Source organism: Erpetoichthys calabaricus, chromosome 18, assembly GCF_900747795.2.
Source record: "Erpetoichthys calabaricus chromosome 18, fErpCal1.3, whole genome shotgun sequence".
NCBI lineage: Eukaryota > Metazoa > Chordata > Cladistia > Polypteriformes > Polypteridae > Erpetoichthys > Erpetoichthys calabaricus.
The window spans coordinates 20,386,596-20,408,084 of record NC_041411.2 but is presented as its reverse complement, the minus strand read 5'-3'; the positions used below and the strand labels follow the sequence as shown (position 1 = coordinate 20,408,084).

Here is a 21,489-nt window from a genome sequence, read left to right as displayed (position 1 = left end):
TTCGTACGTCGCTTAAACCATCCGAGATCAGGTGCCTCATCTTGAATGAGTTAATGCCAGTGAAACTCATCCAGATAAGTCGGTTTTTTCAAACGCAGCTGTGTATTAGATTAGCGTAGCTGGATCTAATCATACGAGATGAATGCGCGCGCCCGCGCTGAGTGGAAAAGCCCATATATATTGAGTCTAGAAAAACATGATCAGCAAGTCTTTGATAGGCTGTAACAAAATGACGAAAGACGGGCGCATTTTTTTTCACACACCGCGGCGCAAGACCTTTTATTCGAAGGACATGAAGAATTTCAAGATTTAATATGCACAAGCGGTAACACTGCAAAAGCAGCCCAGACCAGAAAGACGGCTGGCAAAAAAGTGGCCAAAAAAATTAAACGCTAAGTAGTGTACATTGTACTTAGTGAATGCAACGTTTCATTTCCTATGTGTCAGATTAATTATTATTTAATATGTCATAATTCCAGATCAAATGTGAGCACAAGGAGAACATGGGAACAGGTTAAAGTGAAGTACAAGAATATACTTCAAACTGGTAAAATATGGTATATAACTATTTAAAGAATTGTTGACATAAAGAATCATATATAATATAAAAAACATTAATTTTAAAGCTAATAAGGAGGCAGACAAGCAAAAAACAGGTGGAGGTCCACGCGGTCCAGACCTAACCCCTGCAGAAGAGTTGGCTCTCCAGCAAAATGCCCATCGTCCTGTTTCTGTGGGCATTCCAGGGGGAAGCTCCTCTCAGAACCAGTGGCAGGATGCAGTGGTCACTTAATTTCAGGTAAAGGATGGTCATTGCATATTTGTCCTCCATGTGTGCTATAGGTATGTTCCATATAGCCCTCTTTTTCGTTGGGTCAGTTGCAGGGAATGTCATATCCTTTGAACCTGTGTCTGACCAACGAGATATTAACTAAGGTCAAATATTTGATGAAGACACTGTGTCTGATTATTCATCAGGAGGAGAGGTACACTTTCCAAATAATGTTTGATCAAACTCAACTCTGATCAGTCCCATGTGCCCCAATCACATTTGGAAATCCTGGTAATGAGAATGTTAGGCTGATTGTGGGATTCTTCGTGGAACTGTGGGTGTTTTTACCTGTGTATTACCTACATGCAAATGGCATGAAACGCCTCTTTTATTGTCTGCACACGCAGGTGTCCAGGAAAACACAATGAAAACCTGAAGGAAATGTTTCAGAGCCAAACAGACTTTACGAATTGCCTGGAAAACTGCACTTTTCGATCGCTGTTCCGCATCGCCTACAGTATATAAAAAAAGTGCCGCTTGCAAGAAACCTCAAAGCAATGCCTACTGTCTGTGTGGTTGTGAGAGCCTGACTTCGCCGAGTTTGACTTCGAATATACGGAGCTAATAAATCTTTGAGGGTACAATATTCCCCCTCGGCTAAAGCGATATCTTTCGTACAGAATTCCTCCGGGGGCAATAAAGGATCTTACCGATCGCCGCAAAACCCTCTTTATATGAAATTCTCTTCCTATAATTTGCACATCAATATCAATTGGTCGCTCATTCATGAACGGCGAAGCCCTGACTGGATGACTTCCACACCGTCACTGATCACGTGTGTAAACTAATCCTTGTTTACGCAGAACAAACCTGCTCCGAGCAGGTTTGCGGATTTGGATGTGTTGCTATGACAACACTTCCAGCAAGAGTTTCAAAAAACCGACAGATCCAGGATCAGGCCAAATCGTCAACAATTACATCCGGCTAAACGAGTAATCCACGTACGAAAAATACCCCCCAGGTCTGTGAACCTCTAAAATCAATCGTGTATAATATAAACAGAAGAGGAGACAACAGCTGCAGCATTGAGGTGTCACTATGGATTTATCGAGGCCATCAGAAAAACAGCCATTAACACTCACTCTTCCTGAATCCGCAACACCAAGTTAGGGTCCAAACAGAATTTGTCAACTAAAATGTGGGGTTTGATTGTATTAAACCTGACGAGAAATCTACAAGCAGCAATCCTGCGACTTTTATGGCCCTTCCAAGTGCTCATACTGTAAATTCAGGGGTGCTGTTATGCCATCCTCCACTAACCGCTTTCCTCAGTACAGTATGCAAATTGGTAACATTTCAGATAAGCTTAAAAATATAAAAAACATATGACAACCATATCAACATATGTTATGTGGTTACTTTGTTTAGTATTTGCCTTGGATGCCAACTGACAACCTTTATCGATACTGTACAAAAGTAGAAAAAAAAATCGAGTTTCTTGGTCCCTCACATTGACAGATGGGCGCACTACATAATTTACAGTTAAAGCGCTTTCATCTGCTTTCCTTTTCGCTTGGCGAACAGAGTACGTTCATGATGTTTTGTCTTCTACAACCGTTAGCAGAAAAAGTCTATAACTGAAGTTCTGCATAGCCTTAGGATGAGCTGCGTGATCAACGGCGCATCTGTCACCCACAACCAGGCGGACCGCGTGAGAAATTGGGCGCGCAACCACCTCAAGGGCACGCATGACCCGGATGTAGAATCCGGCCCTTCCTGGCTGGCGCTTTCGCGCGATGTAGGTGAGCGTTTGGTGACCAGTGGAGTCTTTGGTACAAAAGGAATGGCTTTATGCACATAATTAGAGATATCCTTTCCGGTAAGAATGTTTTAACTTATTGTTTGCGTGCATGTATGTATATTTGTGTGAATGACTCGAGAAAGAGTTTAAGGAAGGCACAGTTTCGTTATTATTGGGATTAGAATATTGCAGATGTTTCTGTTAGCTGTTTCTCTGCTTCTGACTTGTTCGGTTTCATTTTCGTGTAGACGAACGCTGGGAAAATTGTCTTAAAGAATATTAGCAAGAAGTGAAATGTCAGCATTGGAATCAGAGATTAAGTTGTTGCGTGGTTGACAGAAATACTGTATATTCTAACATATCCTTTTTGAACACCCGAAGTGGTGTGCCAGTCTGTGAGAAGTAACCGTAATTATGGAATTTTATCCATGTTCTAAGCCGTATATCCAAATCTAGTCACATGCTGTGTGTGATGATTGATAGATTATAATCGTAATTGGAGACGCAGACCTACTGTAGACCTACTGTATTCTTGATGAGGGCAGTGCAGGAAAAAAACATAAGAATAGTGAATTACAGTAAGCCAAGGAAGTGCCCCCTAATGACTCGCGCACCCTCCTAAATCTGAATGTACTGTCAGATATTTTTGGAATTGTCCTTAACAAATTAACAATTTGATCACTGTGCATCAGTTTGCTGTGTAAAATAACATTTAGGCCCAACTTCAGACGTGAATTTGGCATCTCCTAATTTTATTAATCATTTTGCAAGGTTTTTTTTTTTATTTAGTCGTGTTTGCGGAAGAAGGCATGAAATTAGCTTTCTCCGTTGCATCCAGTAACAGGCAGAAATAAAATAAACAGAGAAGACAGATTTCCTCATTTGTAAAACAGCGTTTTTTTTCCTCCTACCTACTTTTATCAGTTTAATAGTGCATTTTAACCTACAAGGGTTAAGGGGTACTGTACATATGAAAAACGACACTTCTGGAAATGTTCATTGTCTTCGATATTCCTTATTAAAAAGGCATACAGAAGAAAGGAATTTCTGGAGCGATTTATGTGGGTTTTTAAAGAGACTATGCTTTCTGATTTCCTGAAGCTAAGGCTATCATGTAATGGGTGTCTGTCATCAATCGAGATGATGTCCAATGTTTTCAGCATTGCCTTGTGACGCATACTAAAATTATCTATGTCAGTCCTAATAACTTTAGCTGCATGTCTGGTAATCTGCTGGTACTTTTTCAGATTGTGATTTGTGAGACCAACTAAACCAGGCAATGAAGCCGAAGGGGATGACAGGTTGTATCACGTTTTGATAAAAGGACAACATGAGTTCCTTGTCCACTTTAAACAGTCTGAGTTTACATAGGAGAAATAGGCACATGTTGCATTTAGAATATATATTTTTAGTATTTGTATTCTAGTTAGAGTAGAACCTAAGTATGTACAGTATATCCAGTTACAATTTGTGCCTCCTTCCCCCGAACAATGACACATGCAGATTTAAATTAAGTGTAATTTCTTTTTGACATTCGGAATAAGAGAGTTCTTACTGTACCAGTTTTGTGGTGTTTGTTAAAATTTGTCCTAAAAATCTTTGATTGCAGAAGTGCCCTTCATCAGTTGTTTGTTTAATGGTTATATATTATGTCAAAAAGGTATTTTTTTTGTTACTTTCATTTTCATTAAAAGATTAACAGTGTTCTATAGTATGTTTTTTTTTTCTTGCTAAAAATGTATTTATATTTCAATGCACATTCTGTGGATTCAGTTCAATTCAATTGCTCATTGAAATTTATAAATTTACTTAAGGATTGTTAGGCCCCCAGTGACCACTGGTCTTAATCTTATATGATTTGCTACACATTTTTGTCAGTTTTGACGCTGGTAAAGTTTTATAGAACAAACGGAGTACAACCACACTGAAAATTTATAGGCTAGTTGTTTTATTTGAAAATTTTTGCAAAATGTGCTGTTGGTTTCCTTAACTCTTTGAGGGCTGAATATATTTTCTAAAAAACAGTTTCTGAAAAGTAATGGTTTCACACAGAAATCAACATAAAATGTCTGTTGCTGCATGTTGTGGCAGCCAGTTTAACAAGAATGTGCAGCAGGCTTGCTGCCAAGCTGTCTTCACGTGGCTGAGGCAGCAGCAGCAGCAGCGATCAAGGTTTCTACCTCTTATCATTATTAAGTGGCACTCCTCCCTGGCGAACATAGGCATATCAGCTACATGAACCCATTTATCACCTTGATTAGCTGGGGACCAGTCAGCTGAAGCTGGAACCTCACATTCGTTTTCGATCACTTGTATCAAAATCAGAGTCCAACAAGTCATAGTCCAGTTCAGAGATAATAGACCAAATGTCGTCCACAGAGTAGTTTGCATTATGCATTCACTTTGATCTCTCGCTACATGTCAGTGCCATTTTTGCTGTTGTTTGCGCCTTGCTAGTCACACAAGCGCAGGAAATCTTGGTCAAACCAATGAAGCTAACTTTCCTTCTAGCAAGGAGAGTCTATCTAAAACATAACAGTTGGTTTTGTCACAGTTTACAGTCGATTACCATCGTCAACTCCTCCTTTTGACAAAAGTCAACATCAGCCCTGAAAGAGTTAAAGTCACCAACACATTGCTGTTGGACAGTTTTAAATAAAGAACTAGGAAACTTGGAATTTTTTTTTTTTGGTTAAGGTAATGTATTAAACTCTTTTGGAAATTAAAGGACTTTTATTTTTTTCTGTTTGCAGCCTTCAATAATATTCACAAAGAGGACCACAAACTGGCTCATTTCTTAGCCTGATCAGTGAACTGCTTGATAAAATGAAGACTGTCTTTATGGTAGCAGAAAAGCCATCTTTGGCACAGTCTATTTCTAAAATCCTTTCGCGAGGTAGGGCTGTAAATATTTTCTTTGTGCATTTATTTATTCTGTGTGATATTTGCATGCTGAATCTTGAATTATCATAATTATTTTATTGTGGTGAAAAATGTGTTTATACAATGTTTGATGTGATTTACCAAACCAAAAATATTAAATTTAAAATATAAGCTTCTCTGCAGCTACGCAGAGGAAAACTAAGGGCTAATATATACTGTACACTGTTTCACATTTCCTTGGTCTTCTACAAAATTGGAAAGCCTAGAAATGGACTGGTCAAAAATCCCTCCCAATATAAACTGAAATAAGAACCCAAGAGCGATTCAGGCTAGAACAGGCCCTTCATCTGAACATGGCTTGTAATCTGTATTCGTCTAACTTTGAAAAATGTTGTAAAGTCAAGATTTTCAGATCAAAATATGAGTTCCTAATGTAGAGGAACTACTTGACCAGAGCCTAATCAAATCAAATGATGCATGCACATCTTCACTTTGATCAGCTAGCCCTGATATCATTTGCCCCACCCCAAAGTGCATTAATAGTCCTACTCAAAGAGAAAGGTTAATGATATTTTTTGTACACTAGAGTGTGGGTTTTTGGTTGGTTTATTGACATTATGCATTTCACAACATTTGATGTATTCCAAAAAATGTTAGATATTGTCTTCGACTGGATTGATGCAGTACAATTATGTTTTTAAAATAGCAGAGTAATGGTTTTTGTGTTCAAGACCTTCATGTGGTGTTAATGGTCACATCCCATTCAGGGAGTATATAAAAATGTTACACTCTCACTCCAGAGATTTTCATTTCACCTGTTAAGAGAGTGATGGCAGTATAAGAGTTTTAATAATTGAGTACATACCTGAAATATACAATAACATTTAACAAATGCTGTTTTGCATTGTAGGTTTGAATGCGTGTTTCTACCATCTATCAGCTGTCTAAGTCACCAAAAATGAACTTTTAGTGAACTTGTCATGTATTTTTTATGGTGTGCTTATATGAGATTAAACTGCAGTAGTTTTGCTGTCTTCATAACCAATGAGTGAATGATTAATATTTTTTGATATTATTTTTGACTTTTTACCTTTGGGACAATTCTGTTACTTTTGTCAGTTAAATGAAAATAACCTGATTCTTCATTTGCTATAGTGCAGACAACTAAGCTGTTTGCAGAATATATTTTTTTTGCATTTTGTGACCTAAACTTTTATTTTTGCTCGGTTTTTAATTAGAATCATTTTGAAACTTTTTCTTGACTTCCAGCATCTAGTGATTTAATGAAAAACCAATCCCTTTATAAGGTGTGGTGTTGTATATAACTCATTCTTTGTAATTGGTACTGATAACATATTTCTGGGCAGTCTGTCCAGGAAAGGCATAGTTTGTTGTATTTGTTGTACACTTATAGTGTCTAAGAACAGTTTAAAGGCAGCCATCCTAGATGTGAGGAGGTAACAGATAAAATATCCATGAAAACAAAACAATTACATTATTTTATATAATGGTAAACTGATTTATTCAAGTTATTTTTAGCTTTTTTTAAATACATAAATAATGCTAATATTTCTGTTAAGGTAAATATAAATTCTACATACAGACTGATTCCTTCAATCAATGATACATTTGTACATATAAACAACATAAAGTGAATTAGCTTTTAATACTTAAGTTAAGAAAAAAAAAAGTAACATTTAGTACATCAGTTGGGTAGAAGTTCTAAAGACCCCTAAATACATACTTCTTAGGTTTTTATATTCTCAAATTCTAATTTTATTCAATAAAAAAACTTGTATAAAGCCCTTTCAAGGCTTTAAATCATGCTACTTGTGCAAAACAAACAAGGGATAACCTCATTTTTACATATTTTTTTACATTTTTTTATTCTCTAAACAGTTTACAATAGCTTCTAATCTTTCTTCATTTGGGTTCCTCGGGATTACACAGAGGCAAGCAACTTTCACAGTTTCAAACTCCAGGGTATATTCAACAGACTATGAACTCTTTTTCCTCAGGACAGGTATTTTTGCCTTTATGGGAACTGATTCGAGGCTGTAAAGGCTGCTTGTTTTGTTCTTGGATCTGATCGTGCAGTGGTGGGATGTGCTGCATTGTGCCTCATATATGACCTGTGGCACTCTCTCATTGTCCTGCTTTTTCCTGCAATGATATTATTTGTATTATTTCCATTTTCCACAAAGTTGCTCAGTCCATAAACAGGATATTTTGTCAAGTAAGAAAAACAAATTTAGCCTTATTCTGTTTCACTGTTGCATGCATGGACCAATACATCTTTAACTGGTGTTTATCAAAATGCCATTTGTCCCAAATAATTCAATACTATACAAGGTTTTATTTTGCAAAGAATTACTCCATCAAAGTGTAGACTAAAAGTGCATAAAGAACTACACTAGGTAATTGAATAGACGTAAATGTCACTTACAAATTCAGTTCATATATCTGATCCCAGTTAATGCCACATACAATTCTAAAGCTTTAGACCCTCTGAGTGTGTGTAAAACATTTCTGCGAGGTACAGCAGAAGAAAGCCAGAAGCTTGGTTAGCTTCACAATTATTATTTTTTTCTTTTAAGAATATATAATGAATTTCTTTTGTGTGATACAGTAGTTGTTTGAAATGACATTATGTGTTAAATGTGTACACCATAACTATGAGCTTTCTGAATACAAAGTAAGTATTGTATCCAAGGTAATTTTTTTCAGTCTTGTGCGACATTTTAAGATATTTCTTTTCATATACATTGTACAAAATATTGGTTCTTTGATCTAGTTTGGTTGGAGATGTAAAACAGAAAATGATGACCTTACTGGATGAGCTTTTCAGAAATGTTTTCCTGCATCTGAGCACCTGTGGCATTGTCAGCAGAAGGCAATAATAAAAGTACTTACTCATAAGTCCAGGGAGCCAAACTTCTTTCTTTCAGTAGTAGCTCGCTATTGTAGTCTTGGGATAGCTCTAAACTGAGATTGCCTTTTATTATGTTGATAACTGGATTGCAATTGCATGTGCTGACAATCAGCATTGTAATGCACAATATTTGAATGAACTGGAAGATAAAATGGAAGATATGCTGATTAGAATATTTGGATTTATTTCACAAAACAGTCCCTCAAGTGACTTGTATTTTAATCAGTTCAGTTTGAACATGCTGATTGTCTACCTTTCATAAATAATGTGTTTTAAAATGTTGTGTAAGTGCAGTCAGCTTGTAGTAAGTAGTTGCTTATCTACATTTCACAGAGCCTAGAAACATTGATACATATTATAACCAGCTTTAATATTTTTTTCCATTTGATTTTAACACAAACTCCTTTTTGTCTTTCTGCTCAAATTTTCTTTTTGCTCATTATTAACCTTGAATATATTTTTAAATAGCATTTATTTATTCACAAGAGACTCTTATTTGCTAGACTTAAAGTGTACAGTAGACTTCTTTATTGTTTATTCATTTACCATTTTGATCATCCATGCCCTCTGTTTTTAGAAGTATTTACAGTTTCAGAATGACAGGATTGTAGAATGGTGTTAATTTGATTGAGATCATCCAAGATAATCAACTTGGTGAATTTTAAGGTCCAATCACACCAAAAAACCTGGTTGTTGCTATCATGCTGTTAATGCCAAAAGTTTGAAGATGAAGCTATCCTTGTTCGAAAGTGCTAATGCAAAAGATATGTCAGCTCTCATGTGGCAGGCAAGGGCTAAAATACCAATTCAGAAAAGATGGTTTGCCACTGAGCTGCAAATGAACTTTAACAGATGAGAACTTTAAATTACGTCCATCAAAAGATCAAGGTGTAGAGTACTTTGAAGGTATTGGTCTAGCATCTACAGGCCTCTATTGAGTACTGAAATGAATCAAAGCAGAAGTCAGCCATTACATTCATATTGAACAATAGTGGCCTGCATGGGAGGATACCAAGATGAAAATTGTGGTTGTATAAATGTATATTGTGGTCCTAAATTTTCAAAGAGCACTAGATTTTAATGTGCACAAATGAAGAAAATCAAATTTAATGTTGTAAATAAGAAACATTGGGCTTAGCAAGAACAAAACACTGCATTCAAATAATGAAGAATTATCCCATCTGTGATGCCTGGCTGTGGGAGATGGACGTGTAATAGTTTGGAATCACGAGCGAGCCTAGACAGCTTTCAAACACTGATAAAACAATAAATACAAGAGTGTATGTGAATGCAAAGGCATACATCTATAAGCTGAATCTTAACAGTATATTTTATGTAGAATATCAAAGATGCTAAACACAGAAGTAAATTCATAACTGAAGGGCTATTTGTGACTTATTGACAAGTTCTTATTATTCAAACTTGGGTCAAGATTAAAGCCTATTTTTAATGAAGCTTATTTAGAAATACACAAATCACAAGGTATAATGTATATATGTATATATATATTGTTCATTATCATATGAAGTAAGCATAAGAGTCTGAGCAAGTCGGCAATTATAACCATAAATATTCAGCTCATGAAAGGAAACTCGGTATTGCAATGTACAATATTTCAACAGAATTGCTTACAAATTTGATTTTATTATTTATTATTTCATGCAAATAATGCAATTCAGGTTTCATAAAAATGTAACACATTTTTAGAGATTTTTTTAAATAAATGTTAGATAGAAAAAAATATTTTCAATTTTTTGCATTTCTGAAATAATATAAGTGTCTTACCTTATGGTGAAGCATTTCTCCTCTGCGGTGCCAAGCTCCTAAGTTTGAGAATTCTTGATAGTAAAGTGCTTAGAGTTGCATACTGTGTGTATTTCTGTGCTCATATTTATATAGAGGCAGACACATAAATGGGCTCTCCAGGGAAACATTTTTCATCACGTCACAAATGTGTATTACAAATAAATTCTAGTCTCATTACTAATTTTTTTCACTCACTAGATAGCAGGCTGCATCTTGTCATTCATAGTATGCCTTGTGGGCCTTAGCAAGGAGCTGAACATAAAGCAAACCAGCTAATTGCAAAATAGATATGGCTGCCTCATTCCAAAGTTCTTAAATGAATGCTTTATTTCATGTATATAGTTATTTTGCTTCTCTCTTTATAGCCAATTTACTGTTTTCTTTTGTGCCATTGGGCTTTCGCCTATCTTGCTGCTGACTAACCTGTTAGCACATTATTTTATATGTCTGTTCATTCATTTTCCTTACTCACTTTCTCTAAGTCATTTGGGAGCCACTTCTTTTTTTTTTTGTCAGCAGTGAACTTATACATATTCTTGTCATTTATATTGCACAAATGTACACACCATCATAAATTAACTTGATCATTCCCCAGAAATGTTAATTGACTTGACAGCATTATAGGTTGATAGATAAGAAACCCACAGATTTGTTTAATAATAATAATAATAATACATTTTATTTATACAAGGTGCCTTTCAAGGAACTCAAGGACACCGAACAATAAATAAATAAATAAAAGACACAATTATAAAAACTTAAAACATCAGAAAATCTAGAAATTAAAACCAAACAAAACCACTATAATCGGGAGGAAAAAGAAAAAGCCATTTTAAACAGATGCGTTTTAAGTTTACATTTGAAGGATGAATATGATTTGATATTTCGGAGATCCGCAGGCAATGAATTCCAGAGCTTGGGAGCAGAACGGCTGAAAGCTCTGCTCCCCATGGTGGTTAGACGGGCGGGAGGGACAGTCAGATGGGTGGAGGAAGAGGATCTAAGGTTACGGGATGGAATGGCAACATGAAGAAGGTCAGACAGATATGGAGGGGCGAGGTTATGGATGGCCTTAAATGTTAATAGTAGAATCTTAAAATCAATACGAAACTTGATCGGGAGCCAATGAAGCTGTTGCAAGACCGGAGTAATATGGTGAATAGATGGGATCTGAGTGATGATACGTGCTGCAGAATTCTGGACTAACTGAAGCTTATGAAGAGATTTATTAGGGAGACCAAAGAGGAGTGAATTGCAGTAGTCCAGCCGAGAAGTGACAAGACTATGAACAAGAATGGCAGTAGTATGAGGAGTGAGGGAGGGGCGAATGCGATTAATATTACGTAGGTGGAAGTAAGCAGACCGGGTGATGTTATTAATGTGACATTGGAAAGATAGAGTACTGTCGAGGATGACACCCAGACTCTTGACCTGAGATGATGGGGAAACAACAGAGTTATCAATAATAAGAGAAAGATTATTGGTTTTGGATAATGATGATTTTGAACCAATGAGGAGAAATGTAGTACGTCACATAGAGTACATGGTACCTCATGCCTGATCTAAGCCAGGGACCTGAGCACTGTTAATTGCAAAATTGTTACTACCAAACAATATTGTAATTCATTATGACTGCCTGCATGGATGTTGGGGTTATAATGTCCTACAGCAGTCAGCACTGCTGGGAATGAATCCAGACTTTAATCCAGAGTTTAAATGCTTTTTCCATGTCTGCATAGATTTTCCTTCTGAAAGCGCATTTAAGGTTGACTGGTAACTCAAAATTGTTGCAGTTTGAATGAAGAGGTTTGTGCAGAAGTGTGACTTGTATTGGAGTAGTGCATCATCCAGGTCTGGTTCCCACCTAATAGCGCTGGAATATGCTCTGCCCAAGAGACCCCAGAATTGGATTAGATGGGTTCAGTGACAAGTGAATGTGTGAATATAATAAAGAAATAAAGAATGCTTTAACTGTAGGCTTTGTTTTGTTATCAGTAGCTAAATCTATCCAGACCCATGCAATGCCTTATTTTCAAGTCTATCATTCGGTTTTGAAGGTAACTTTAGAGTTGCCAGTAAATGATACATTCTTTTTGATTCCTGCTTGAAATGAACGCTAACAACAGAAAAAGAGAAGCTCTAATTAGTGTCATGTCTCCAGTGGAGTGATGCATTTTGTCAGTACTAATAGTTCTGTTTTGCAACTCTTTATAAAATCAACTTGACGAAAATAATAATCCTTTGAATTCTGAATTATTATTAAACTGACAAAAAAAATCATTTGTTTAATATTTGCACATATCCTGTTTTTTGTTAGATGTGTACTAAATAAAACATGATGAAAATGGTAAATAAGTTGTCTTGTCCTTTTGGCAGGCAGTGTGACATAACGGTTAAGGCTTCGGACTTCAAACCCTGAGGTTGTGGGTTCAAATGCTGCTATTGAGAATGTGTGACTATGAGCAAGTCACTTAACCTCCCTGTGCTCCAATTAGAAAACCAAAAAGGAATGTAGCCAGTTGTAATAAAAATGTTGTAAGTCGCCTTGGATAAAGGTGTCAGCCAAATAAGTAAATGTAGTGTACCGAAGAAATAACCTTTACATAAAAATAATATATTTATTAAACATTATGCATTTTATTTTGAAGGCAGAATTTAAAAATTAAAATATTCATTGAAATGGTCTTGTAAAAAGGAATCAAGTGTACAAAATTTTATTCAAATTTTGATTTGATTTTGATTCATTAAAGTAGGTACCTTGTGCTTATATAACAGCTAAACACACATGTGACATTCTTTTTGTAAGGAAAATCAAATGTTGGTCAGAAAGATCTACCCAACGCTGTTGCAGAAGTTCCCACAAAAGTATTGCATTTGTATGTTGATTTCCTTTCACCCTTCTGTCCAGTTCATCCCAAACTTACTCAATGTGGTTTAAGTCCGGAGACTGCTAGCTATTCTATGTTTTGAAATGTGCCTTCTTGTTCTTTTCTTTTAACATAGTTCTAACATAGTCTGGAGGTATGACTTATTAGATGCTGACCAGAAGGTTCTGTGTGGTGCTGCAAAATGCTGTGGTAACCCTTTTGATTCAGAATGTAAGTCATCAACTCTGCCTCCAGCAAAAGAACCTAATGCCATCACACTTTCTCCTCCATGTTTAACAGTTTGTGTCACACACTGAGGAGCCATCCTTTCACCAATTCGACTGCGTACAAGCACTCTGTGTGATGAACCAAAGATTTCAATTTTTGATTCATCGGCCCCACAAAACTTTCCTCCAGTCTGCAGTAGTCCACAGCCGATATTTCATGGCCTAGGTAAAGCCTCGCTTTATTTTTCCCTTTAAGAAATGGCTTTCTTTCTGCCACTTGCCCTGTCAAATCTGCAGCACAAAGTCTCCCCTTCACAATAGAAACTAAGACTTTCTGTTTTCGACCATTGTTAAGCTGTGCTTTAAATTGTTGTGCTGCAAGGCACCTGTCATTCAAGCTAGTGACCCTCAGAAGCTTGTCTTCTGACTGGGGTGTGACATTGGGTCTGCCAGATCTCTTCCTATTGGAATTTCTTACAGTTTACAATGGACTGTGTAGGACAACATGCTCACTGACACTTTGATATATATATATATATATATATATATATATATATATATATATATATATATATATATATATATATATATATCAATTTTTCCCCCCAGTTTCTCTAAATGAAAGGCCTACACCTCTAAGGGTTATAATGCTCTGCCTCATGGCATTTGTTAATTGCTGTTTTCTTGCCATTATCACTGGAATATTGTCCAAGTAGTACTTCAGAGCGTGTAGTAACACAGTCTGTTCTAACTCTGCTTTAAGATAGGCAGAGGGTCTTTAAGTTTTCAACAGAATTTGGGACACCTGTGCAAATGATTTGCTTGAAAGGCTTAATTAACATTTATAGCTGCAGAACATCAATAAGTTGTAAACTATTAGTTTTTCCTGAAGAAGGCCCGTTTGTAATATTCTGAAAATTCCTTTTTTATTTGTGGTTTTTGCTAACATAAACTTTAAAGTTAAACCTCTGGCAGCTTACCTTTACACCATTTTAGGTCATTCCTTCAGCTGATTAAATCTGAAGAAAAACTAAGATGTTGTAAAACATTTGACTCTATGTGTGTGTGTGTATGTATGTATGTATGCATGCCCGGCCGGGACGCCTTTTCTACATATGTTTCGGGGGAGCAACCATGGGCGTCTCAGTACCTCCCCCGGTATGCTTGGTGGCAGCCTCCCAGGCTGACGATAGCGCCTCAGTTTCCTGCAGGGCTCCATGGGAGAGGGAGTCCTCAACAGGCTGGTTGCGAGCTGGGGTGGCTGCCAGTGGGTGCTGCATGTATTCCACAGACCAGCTGGACAAATCTTCAGCTCCACCTGGAAGTGCAATTGGAATCAGGTGGTCATGCACCTGGAACACTTCCAGGTGGGCTATAAAAGGGGCCAGCCACCACCACTCAGGGCCAGAATCGGGAGGAAGAGGACGAGGTTTCCTGGGAGGAGTAGTGGTACCAGAAGAAGGGTTGTGTTGTGGTTTAAGTGCTTTGGTACTGTGTATTGCCTGTGGGGTTCACGGGGAAGACGTGCCCCACAGGTGAAGAAAATAAAAGTCTTGTTGTGTTTTTACACGTGCCTCTGTGTAGTCTGTGTTGGGTCGGGCGCTATATATCATCTAATTCACAATATTTGTATGTATATGTATGTATGTGTATATACAGTGCATCCGGAAAGTATTCACAGCGCATCACTTTTTCCACATTTTGTTATGTTACAGCCTTATTCCAAAATTGATTAAATTCATTTTTTTCCTCAGAATTCTACACACAACACCCCATAATGATAACGTGAAAAAGGTTTACTTGAGATTTTTGGAAATTTATTAAAAATAAAAAAAATTGATAAAGCACATGTACATAAGTATTCACAGCCTTTGCCATGAAGCTCAAAATTGAGCTCCGGTGCAACCTGTTTCCCCTGATCATCCTTGAGATGTTTCTGCAGCTTAATTGGAGTCCATTTGTGGTAAATTCAGTTGATTGGACATGATTTGGAAAGGCACACACCTGTCTATATAAGGTCTCACAGTTGACAGTTCATGTCAGAGCACAAACCAAGCATGAAGTCAAAGGAATTGTCTGTAGACCTCCGAGACAGGATTGTCTCAAGGCACAAATCTGGGGAAGGTTACAGAAAAATTTCTGCTGTTTTGAAGGTCCCAATGAGCACAGTGCCCTCCATCATCCGTAAGTGGAAGAAGTTCAAAACCACCAGGACTCTTCCTAGAGCAGGCCGGCCATCTAAACTGTGCGGTCGGGGGAGGAGGGCCTTAGTCAGGGAGGTGACCAAGAACCCGATGGTCACTCTGTCAGAGGTCCTCTGTGGAGAGAGGAGAACCTTCCAGAAGGACAACCATCTCTGCAGCAATCCACCAATCAGGCCTGTATGGTAGAGTGGCCAGACGGAAGCCACTCCTTAGTTAAAGGTACATGGCAGTCCACCTGGAGTTTGCCAAAAGGCACTTGAAGGACTCTCAGACCATGAGAAAAAAAATTCTCTGGTCTGATGAGACAAAGATAGAACTCTTTGTTGTGAATGCCAGGCGTCACGTTTGGAGGAAACCAGGCACCGCTCATCACCAGACCAATACCATCCCTACAGTGAAGCATGGTGGTGGTTTATACCTGCAAATAAATTCTTCAAAAATCAGACAATGTAATTTTCTGGATTTTTTTTTCTCATTTTGTCTCTCATAGTTGAGGTATACCTATGATGAAAATTACAGGCCTCTCTCATCTTTTTAAGTGGGAGAACTTGCACAATTGGTGGCTGACTAAATACTTTTTTGCACCACTGTATATGTATATATATGTGTGTGTGTGTGTGTGTTTTCTTGTTCTTGATTGGCCAGCAAACTCGCCTGACCTTAACCCCATAGAAAATCTATGGGGTATTGTGAAGAGGAAGATGCAATACGCCAGACCCAACAATTCAGAAGAGCTGAAGGCCACTATCGGAGCAACATGTGCTCTCATAACACCTGAGCAGTGCCACAGACTGATCGACTCCATGCCATGCCGCATTGCTGCAGTAATCCAGGCCAAAGGAGCCCCAACTAAATATTGAGTGCTGTACATGCTCATACTTTTCATGTTCATACCTTTCAGTTGGCCAACATTTCTAAAAATCCTTTTTTTGCATTGGTCTTAATTGATATTCTAATTTTCCGAGATACTGAATTTGGGACTTTAATTAATTGTCAGTTATAATCATCAACATTAAAAGAAATAAACATTTGAAATACATCAGTCTGTGTGTAATGAATGAATCTAATATACAAGTTTCACTTTTTGAATGGAATTACTGAAATAAACCAACTTTGTCATGATATTCTAATTTTATGACCAGCACCTGTATATGTATGTATGTATGTATGTATGTATGTATGTGTATATATATATATATATATATATATATATATATATATATATATAATATTAGCAGCTGGAGATCCACAAAGGGAGAAAACGAATCGCGTATCATAAAGTAGTTTTTATTCCTGAGCTTTCAGCCCCTGCCAGGGGTCTTCATCAGAGGATAATGCTTAGACCTACAAGTATCAAAGGCAATATATAGCAAAACATTACGTGGGGGGGGGTATTGGGTGTACAGTTTATTTATTAGGAACATGTTCTTCTTAAGTTTGTCCCAGTTAAATGTATGTCCTGTTGATTTAGTATGCGTGTAGATCAATGGAAGTGAGTCCTTTTTTCTGACGGCGTTGCGATGTTCCTGTATACGTGTTGCAATTCTTTATGAAGTTTGTCCTATGTATACTGCTGAGCAAGAACTGCATGGAATGCTATAAACTGCGTTTCGTGTTTCTGCTATCGATTTCTTGTTTTTAACATTAAACAGGACCGTGCGCAGATTGTTTGTGGGTTTGTGTGCTATTCTGACGCCTGACTTGGCCAGGATGCGCGCTGTACCTTCAGATATATATACACTTATTATTTTTAAAATATGCATTGTTCAGGAAAACATAACCAACAAGATTCCTATCTATTACTGAGTTCTTGACTGTTCAGCTGTGTTAATGTGGTTACATGGCAATGCTGACTGATAGTGATATGTTAAGAAGAGGTTGTCTAGCAGCTGCCTATATCATCATTTTATTCAACTTTTATTTGTAAAATTTGTCCCATAAAAGATGCAGTAACTCAACATAATAGTTTTCTCTGTGCTTACCTCTGTAAACTGCAAGACCTTGGTTATACTATAAAAGAATCTTGTGCTTGACTGTTGGGCTTATCTGTTTGGATGTATGTTCCTTTAAAGGAGCTTCTTGTAAAACCAAAAGTTATCCTGAAAATCATTCTAGTTTGTGTATAAATATGTATTCTAAATCCATGCACAAATATAAAAAATGTATATATTATATGTAAAGTTCCAGTTTGCAGCAAGTGACAATTTTATTTCTGCTATTATTGACTGATGCCTTACACATGTTTTCCCCTGGCTATCTGTTGATGTAATTGTGATACACTTGTACAAGTAAAAATATGCATCAACATTCATGGTATTGATATTGTTGATTGGAAAAGGCAAATTTTAAAAACTGTCAGGGTTTTTTTTTTTTATATATAATGTAAAGTACAAGCACTTGTATGAATAGAAAACATGTTGAATTAAGTTCCTGTGGTATAGTGATTCTTGCTTAAACTGAAAGTCCAGTAGAGAGTCTCCCCTTGCCATTAAAAAAATTGTAGCTTTTGGAGAACCTTCGGGACAGGAAGAGTTAGGAAGGCTTACGTCCTGCACTATAGAAGTTTCTGTGCTGACAGAAATTAAGCAAGAAATTTCATCTGAAAGATGTCATTTATTGATTCCAGTACTTTTCATTGACCTCTGCGTGTTGTTATCCCCAGTCACTGTATGTATTGGTTAATGTAATTTTTAAATAAGCCTTTCTATAAGGTTACTAGTCTGACTTATAAAATTTTTGTTCTTTCTTTTACACTGATATAATTTTAAATAACGTGACCAACTATTGACCAGGGCACATGTCCCTCCTGTTACCTAAGTGGAGATTGTGTGTTCTACCCAAGTCTGAATTGGTTTCATTCAGGTGCTCTGATTTCCTCCCACGCTTCAAAGACAGGCAGGTTAAGTGGATTGACATTTATAAATTGGCAGTGGTGTGTGTTCACCCTGTGATGCAGTGGCAACCTGTCCAGGGATTGTTCCTCTCTTCCACCTGATGCTTGCTGCTTGCGTCATCTGCCCTGTGACCCTGCTCTGGATAAGTAACTGGAAAAATGGACAGGTGACAGACTTTTGAACTTTAGAAATTTTACGCATTTCAAATATATTTTCACTTTTTAAAATGTTTTAAGATGATTAGAAAAAAGAATCATTTTTGTTGAGAAATTGAAACTCATGCAAATATTGTTTTATTCATTGCTAGAAATCATCATACCAGCCCATGTTTTCTTGGTAAAATAAGGCAAGTAAATATTTATGCAAATCTTTTTTAGCTTCATGGAATATGAGAGCAGAGACTTACGACACAGCTGTAATTTGAAAGAGAATCCCGTTTGATGTAATCCACCCACCATGTGAAAGGTGCAGTTATGTTGCTAAAAGGTGTTACGTGTTGTGACTTAGGAGCACACCCATTTTTCCTCTGAGTAAAATGTATGGATTCACTTTTCAATATTGTTTTTTTTTTTGGGGGGGAAACTACATTTTTGCCATGACAAATAACCTGTAATTTCTTGTGCTGGGAATTTCCCAGTTGGCATGGTCCTAACTAAATTAATTGTAAATCTTTACATAAACTGTAGCTTCTCTACAAGATAATTTGAGGTTCATGTGTCCAGCAGGAGCTTTTCCTCCCTAAGAGTCAGTTATTTTAAAATTTCAGTTCATTCTTACAGCAATAAATTCCTTTCCCTTAACACTCCTGCCAACAGTGTCTACATAAGGCACAGAAAGAAAGTTCTTATAACTAGTTTTTAAAGCTGGCTTTTACTATATTTAAATGCAAGTGCTAATCTGTTTTGTCACCAGTAGCTCTTTGTCCATTGCAGCCTCTCATTTCTTTGCTGCTTCGATGCTTGACTGCTATCCTGATTTGGTCATGAACTATGAAGTGTGAGGCCACAGCATATGCCATTCACCTACCTACCTGGAAATAAATCACTTAGAATTACAATTTTAATTAAGCTACCCATTGTTTAAATCAAAGTAGTAAACTTTTGCCAGTCCAACAAACTTCAGATTATTTATAAAATGTTTATTCAACAATTTGAACAAAAAATAAAATTATCAGGGCGGCACGGTGGCGCAGTGGTAGCGCTGTTGCCTCGCAGTTAGGAGACCCGGGTTCGCTTCCCGGGTCCTCCCTGCGTGGAGTTTGCATGTTCTCCCCGTGTCTGCGTGGGTTTCCTCCGGGCACTCCGGTTTCCTCCCACAGTCCAAAGACATGCAGGTTAGGTGGATTGGTGATTCTAAATTGGCCCTAGTGTGTGCTAGGTGTGTGGGTGTGCTTGTGTGTGTCCTGCGGTGGGTTGGCACCCTGCCCGGGATTGGTTCCCTGCCTTGTGCCCTGTGTTGGCTGGGATTGGCTCCAGCAGACCCCCGTGACCCTGTGTTTGGATTCAGCGGGTTGGAAAATGGATGGATGGATGGATAAAATTATCATAAATGATGAACAGTTACAGACAAGTTCAGAGAAGGGTGACAGCAAACAATTACAAAAGCCTAGGTTTGCTGCTGTGACAAGAGTCAGATAATCCCCCTTATTCTATGGTTTATCTCAGTTTAGCTTCAACTATTGCATCAGAAGATTTGAACCTGCTTCTGACAGAAAACATAATTGTTACCTCTAATGACTTTTGCCTGTAATTGCAGCATTTGTATCTACCTTCACCCCAAATTAGGAAAAATGAAATTTGACACAGTGATTTGCAAGTACACACTGTTGAATTTTGAAATGAACTACAAAGCCATTCTGACATTTCACAAGAAAAAAATGTGCTTTATTTGTGTATGTATTTCATTTCAATTTCATTTTAAACATTTTTGGTCCTTTTGTCAACTTCCAAGGGGGGCATGGGTTAAATGTAATGGTAAATCTCATTCGGTTTACATGGTAAAGTAAGCAGTACATGCAACCAGTTTGTTAAAGCTTGTAATTTTTTTCTCAATCAGCTTTAAAAACTTGATATTTGGTTACGTTTTCTAAGCTTTGCATTTGTTGATAGTATCAAAAATTCTGTATTCTTTGTTACTGCCCTGAGTATCCTTTGCATAAAGTGTATTTATTGGTGGTCTATGTTTTAATGGACTATTCTCCAAGAACTAATGGGTATGCATTTGAAATATAGCAGATTACCAGCATTTAAGGATAAAGGTGAAGATTAAGTTTGCACAACAATAGTGTGATATTTTTCACATTTGCACTTTTAATAATGCTGCTGTAATCATTTTTTTAAAGGCAGCTGCACATCTCGCAAAGGATTCAATGGAGCCTGTTCAATTCATGAATACAGTGGAGGATTTTCAGGACAAAATGTGCGCTTTAAGATGACCTCTGTCTGTGGACATGTCATGACTCTGGATTTTATAGGTATTATAATATAAGTTTCAGATGTTAGCAAAAAGACACATTTTTTTAATTTATTTACAAATTTATATTTGCTTGTTTAATTCCAAAGGAAAGTATAATAATTGGGATAAAGTAGACCCTGCTGAGCTTTTCAGCAAAGCACCAACAGAAAAGAAAGAAGCCAACCCCAAGTTAAACATGGTCAAGTTTTTGCAGGTAATTTTTTTAAACTACTAATTTAAAATATTTAGTATCAATTTGGACTGTACATTTGAATCATAATGCATTTATTTCCAGTAATTTAGGGGTGTGGAATCTAAAATAATATTGCTTAATATTTATAAAGATTAATATAAAGATGTAATATTCTGTGCACAATGAATATCATGATTTAAAACAATTATCCCCTGAGAAAGCACTTCACATAATGACTTACAAATATTGTATATTGTGTGTCTAAGTTCATTGTATGTTTTTGAATGCAAAATTAATTTTATAAAAGATCTATGCTTAATAAAATAATTAAAAAACAAAAAATTAACAATCTATGAAACAAAACAGATATGACTACCATATTATTTTAAGCAATTTAAAATTTGTACATGCATACAAGGTTTCAAAATGAGATTTTGTTCTATTTCAGAAAATAAT

The 21,489-nt window shown here is 36.8% G+C and overlaps 1 protein-coding gene across 2 annotated transcripts in view; it reads left to right on the top strand.

Moving 5' to 3' along the window:
- Nucleotides 1-2,531: 2,531 nt before the first annotated feature.
- top3b (DNA topoisomerase III beta) overlaps nucleotides 2,532-21,489 on the top strand; it is a 51,412-nt gene continuing 32,454 nt past the window's right edge. The window contains exons 1-4 of one of the 2 annotated variants that reach the window (XM_028824106.2): nucleotides 2,532-2,651; nucleotides 5,327-5,469; nucleotides 20,728-20,859; nucleotides 20,948-21,054. In XM_028824106.2, coding sequence (XP_028679939.2) covers nucleotides 5,400-5,469; nucleotides 20,728-20,859; nucleotides 20,948-21,054 — 309 coding nt within the window. In that variant the 5' untranslated portion in view covers nucleotides 2,532-2,651; nucleotides 5,327-5,399. Of the gene's footprint in view, nucleotides 2,652-5,326; nucleotides 5,470-20,727; nucleotides 20,860-20,947; nucleotides 21,055-21,489 lie in introns of those variants that run through there. The other variant, XM_028824107.2, reaches the window with a different exon arrangement.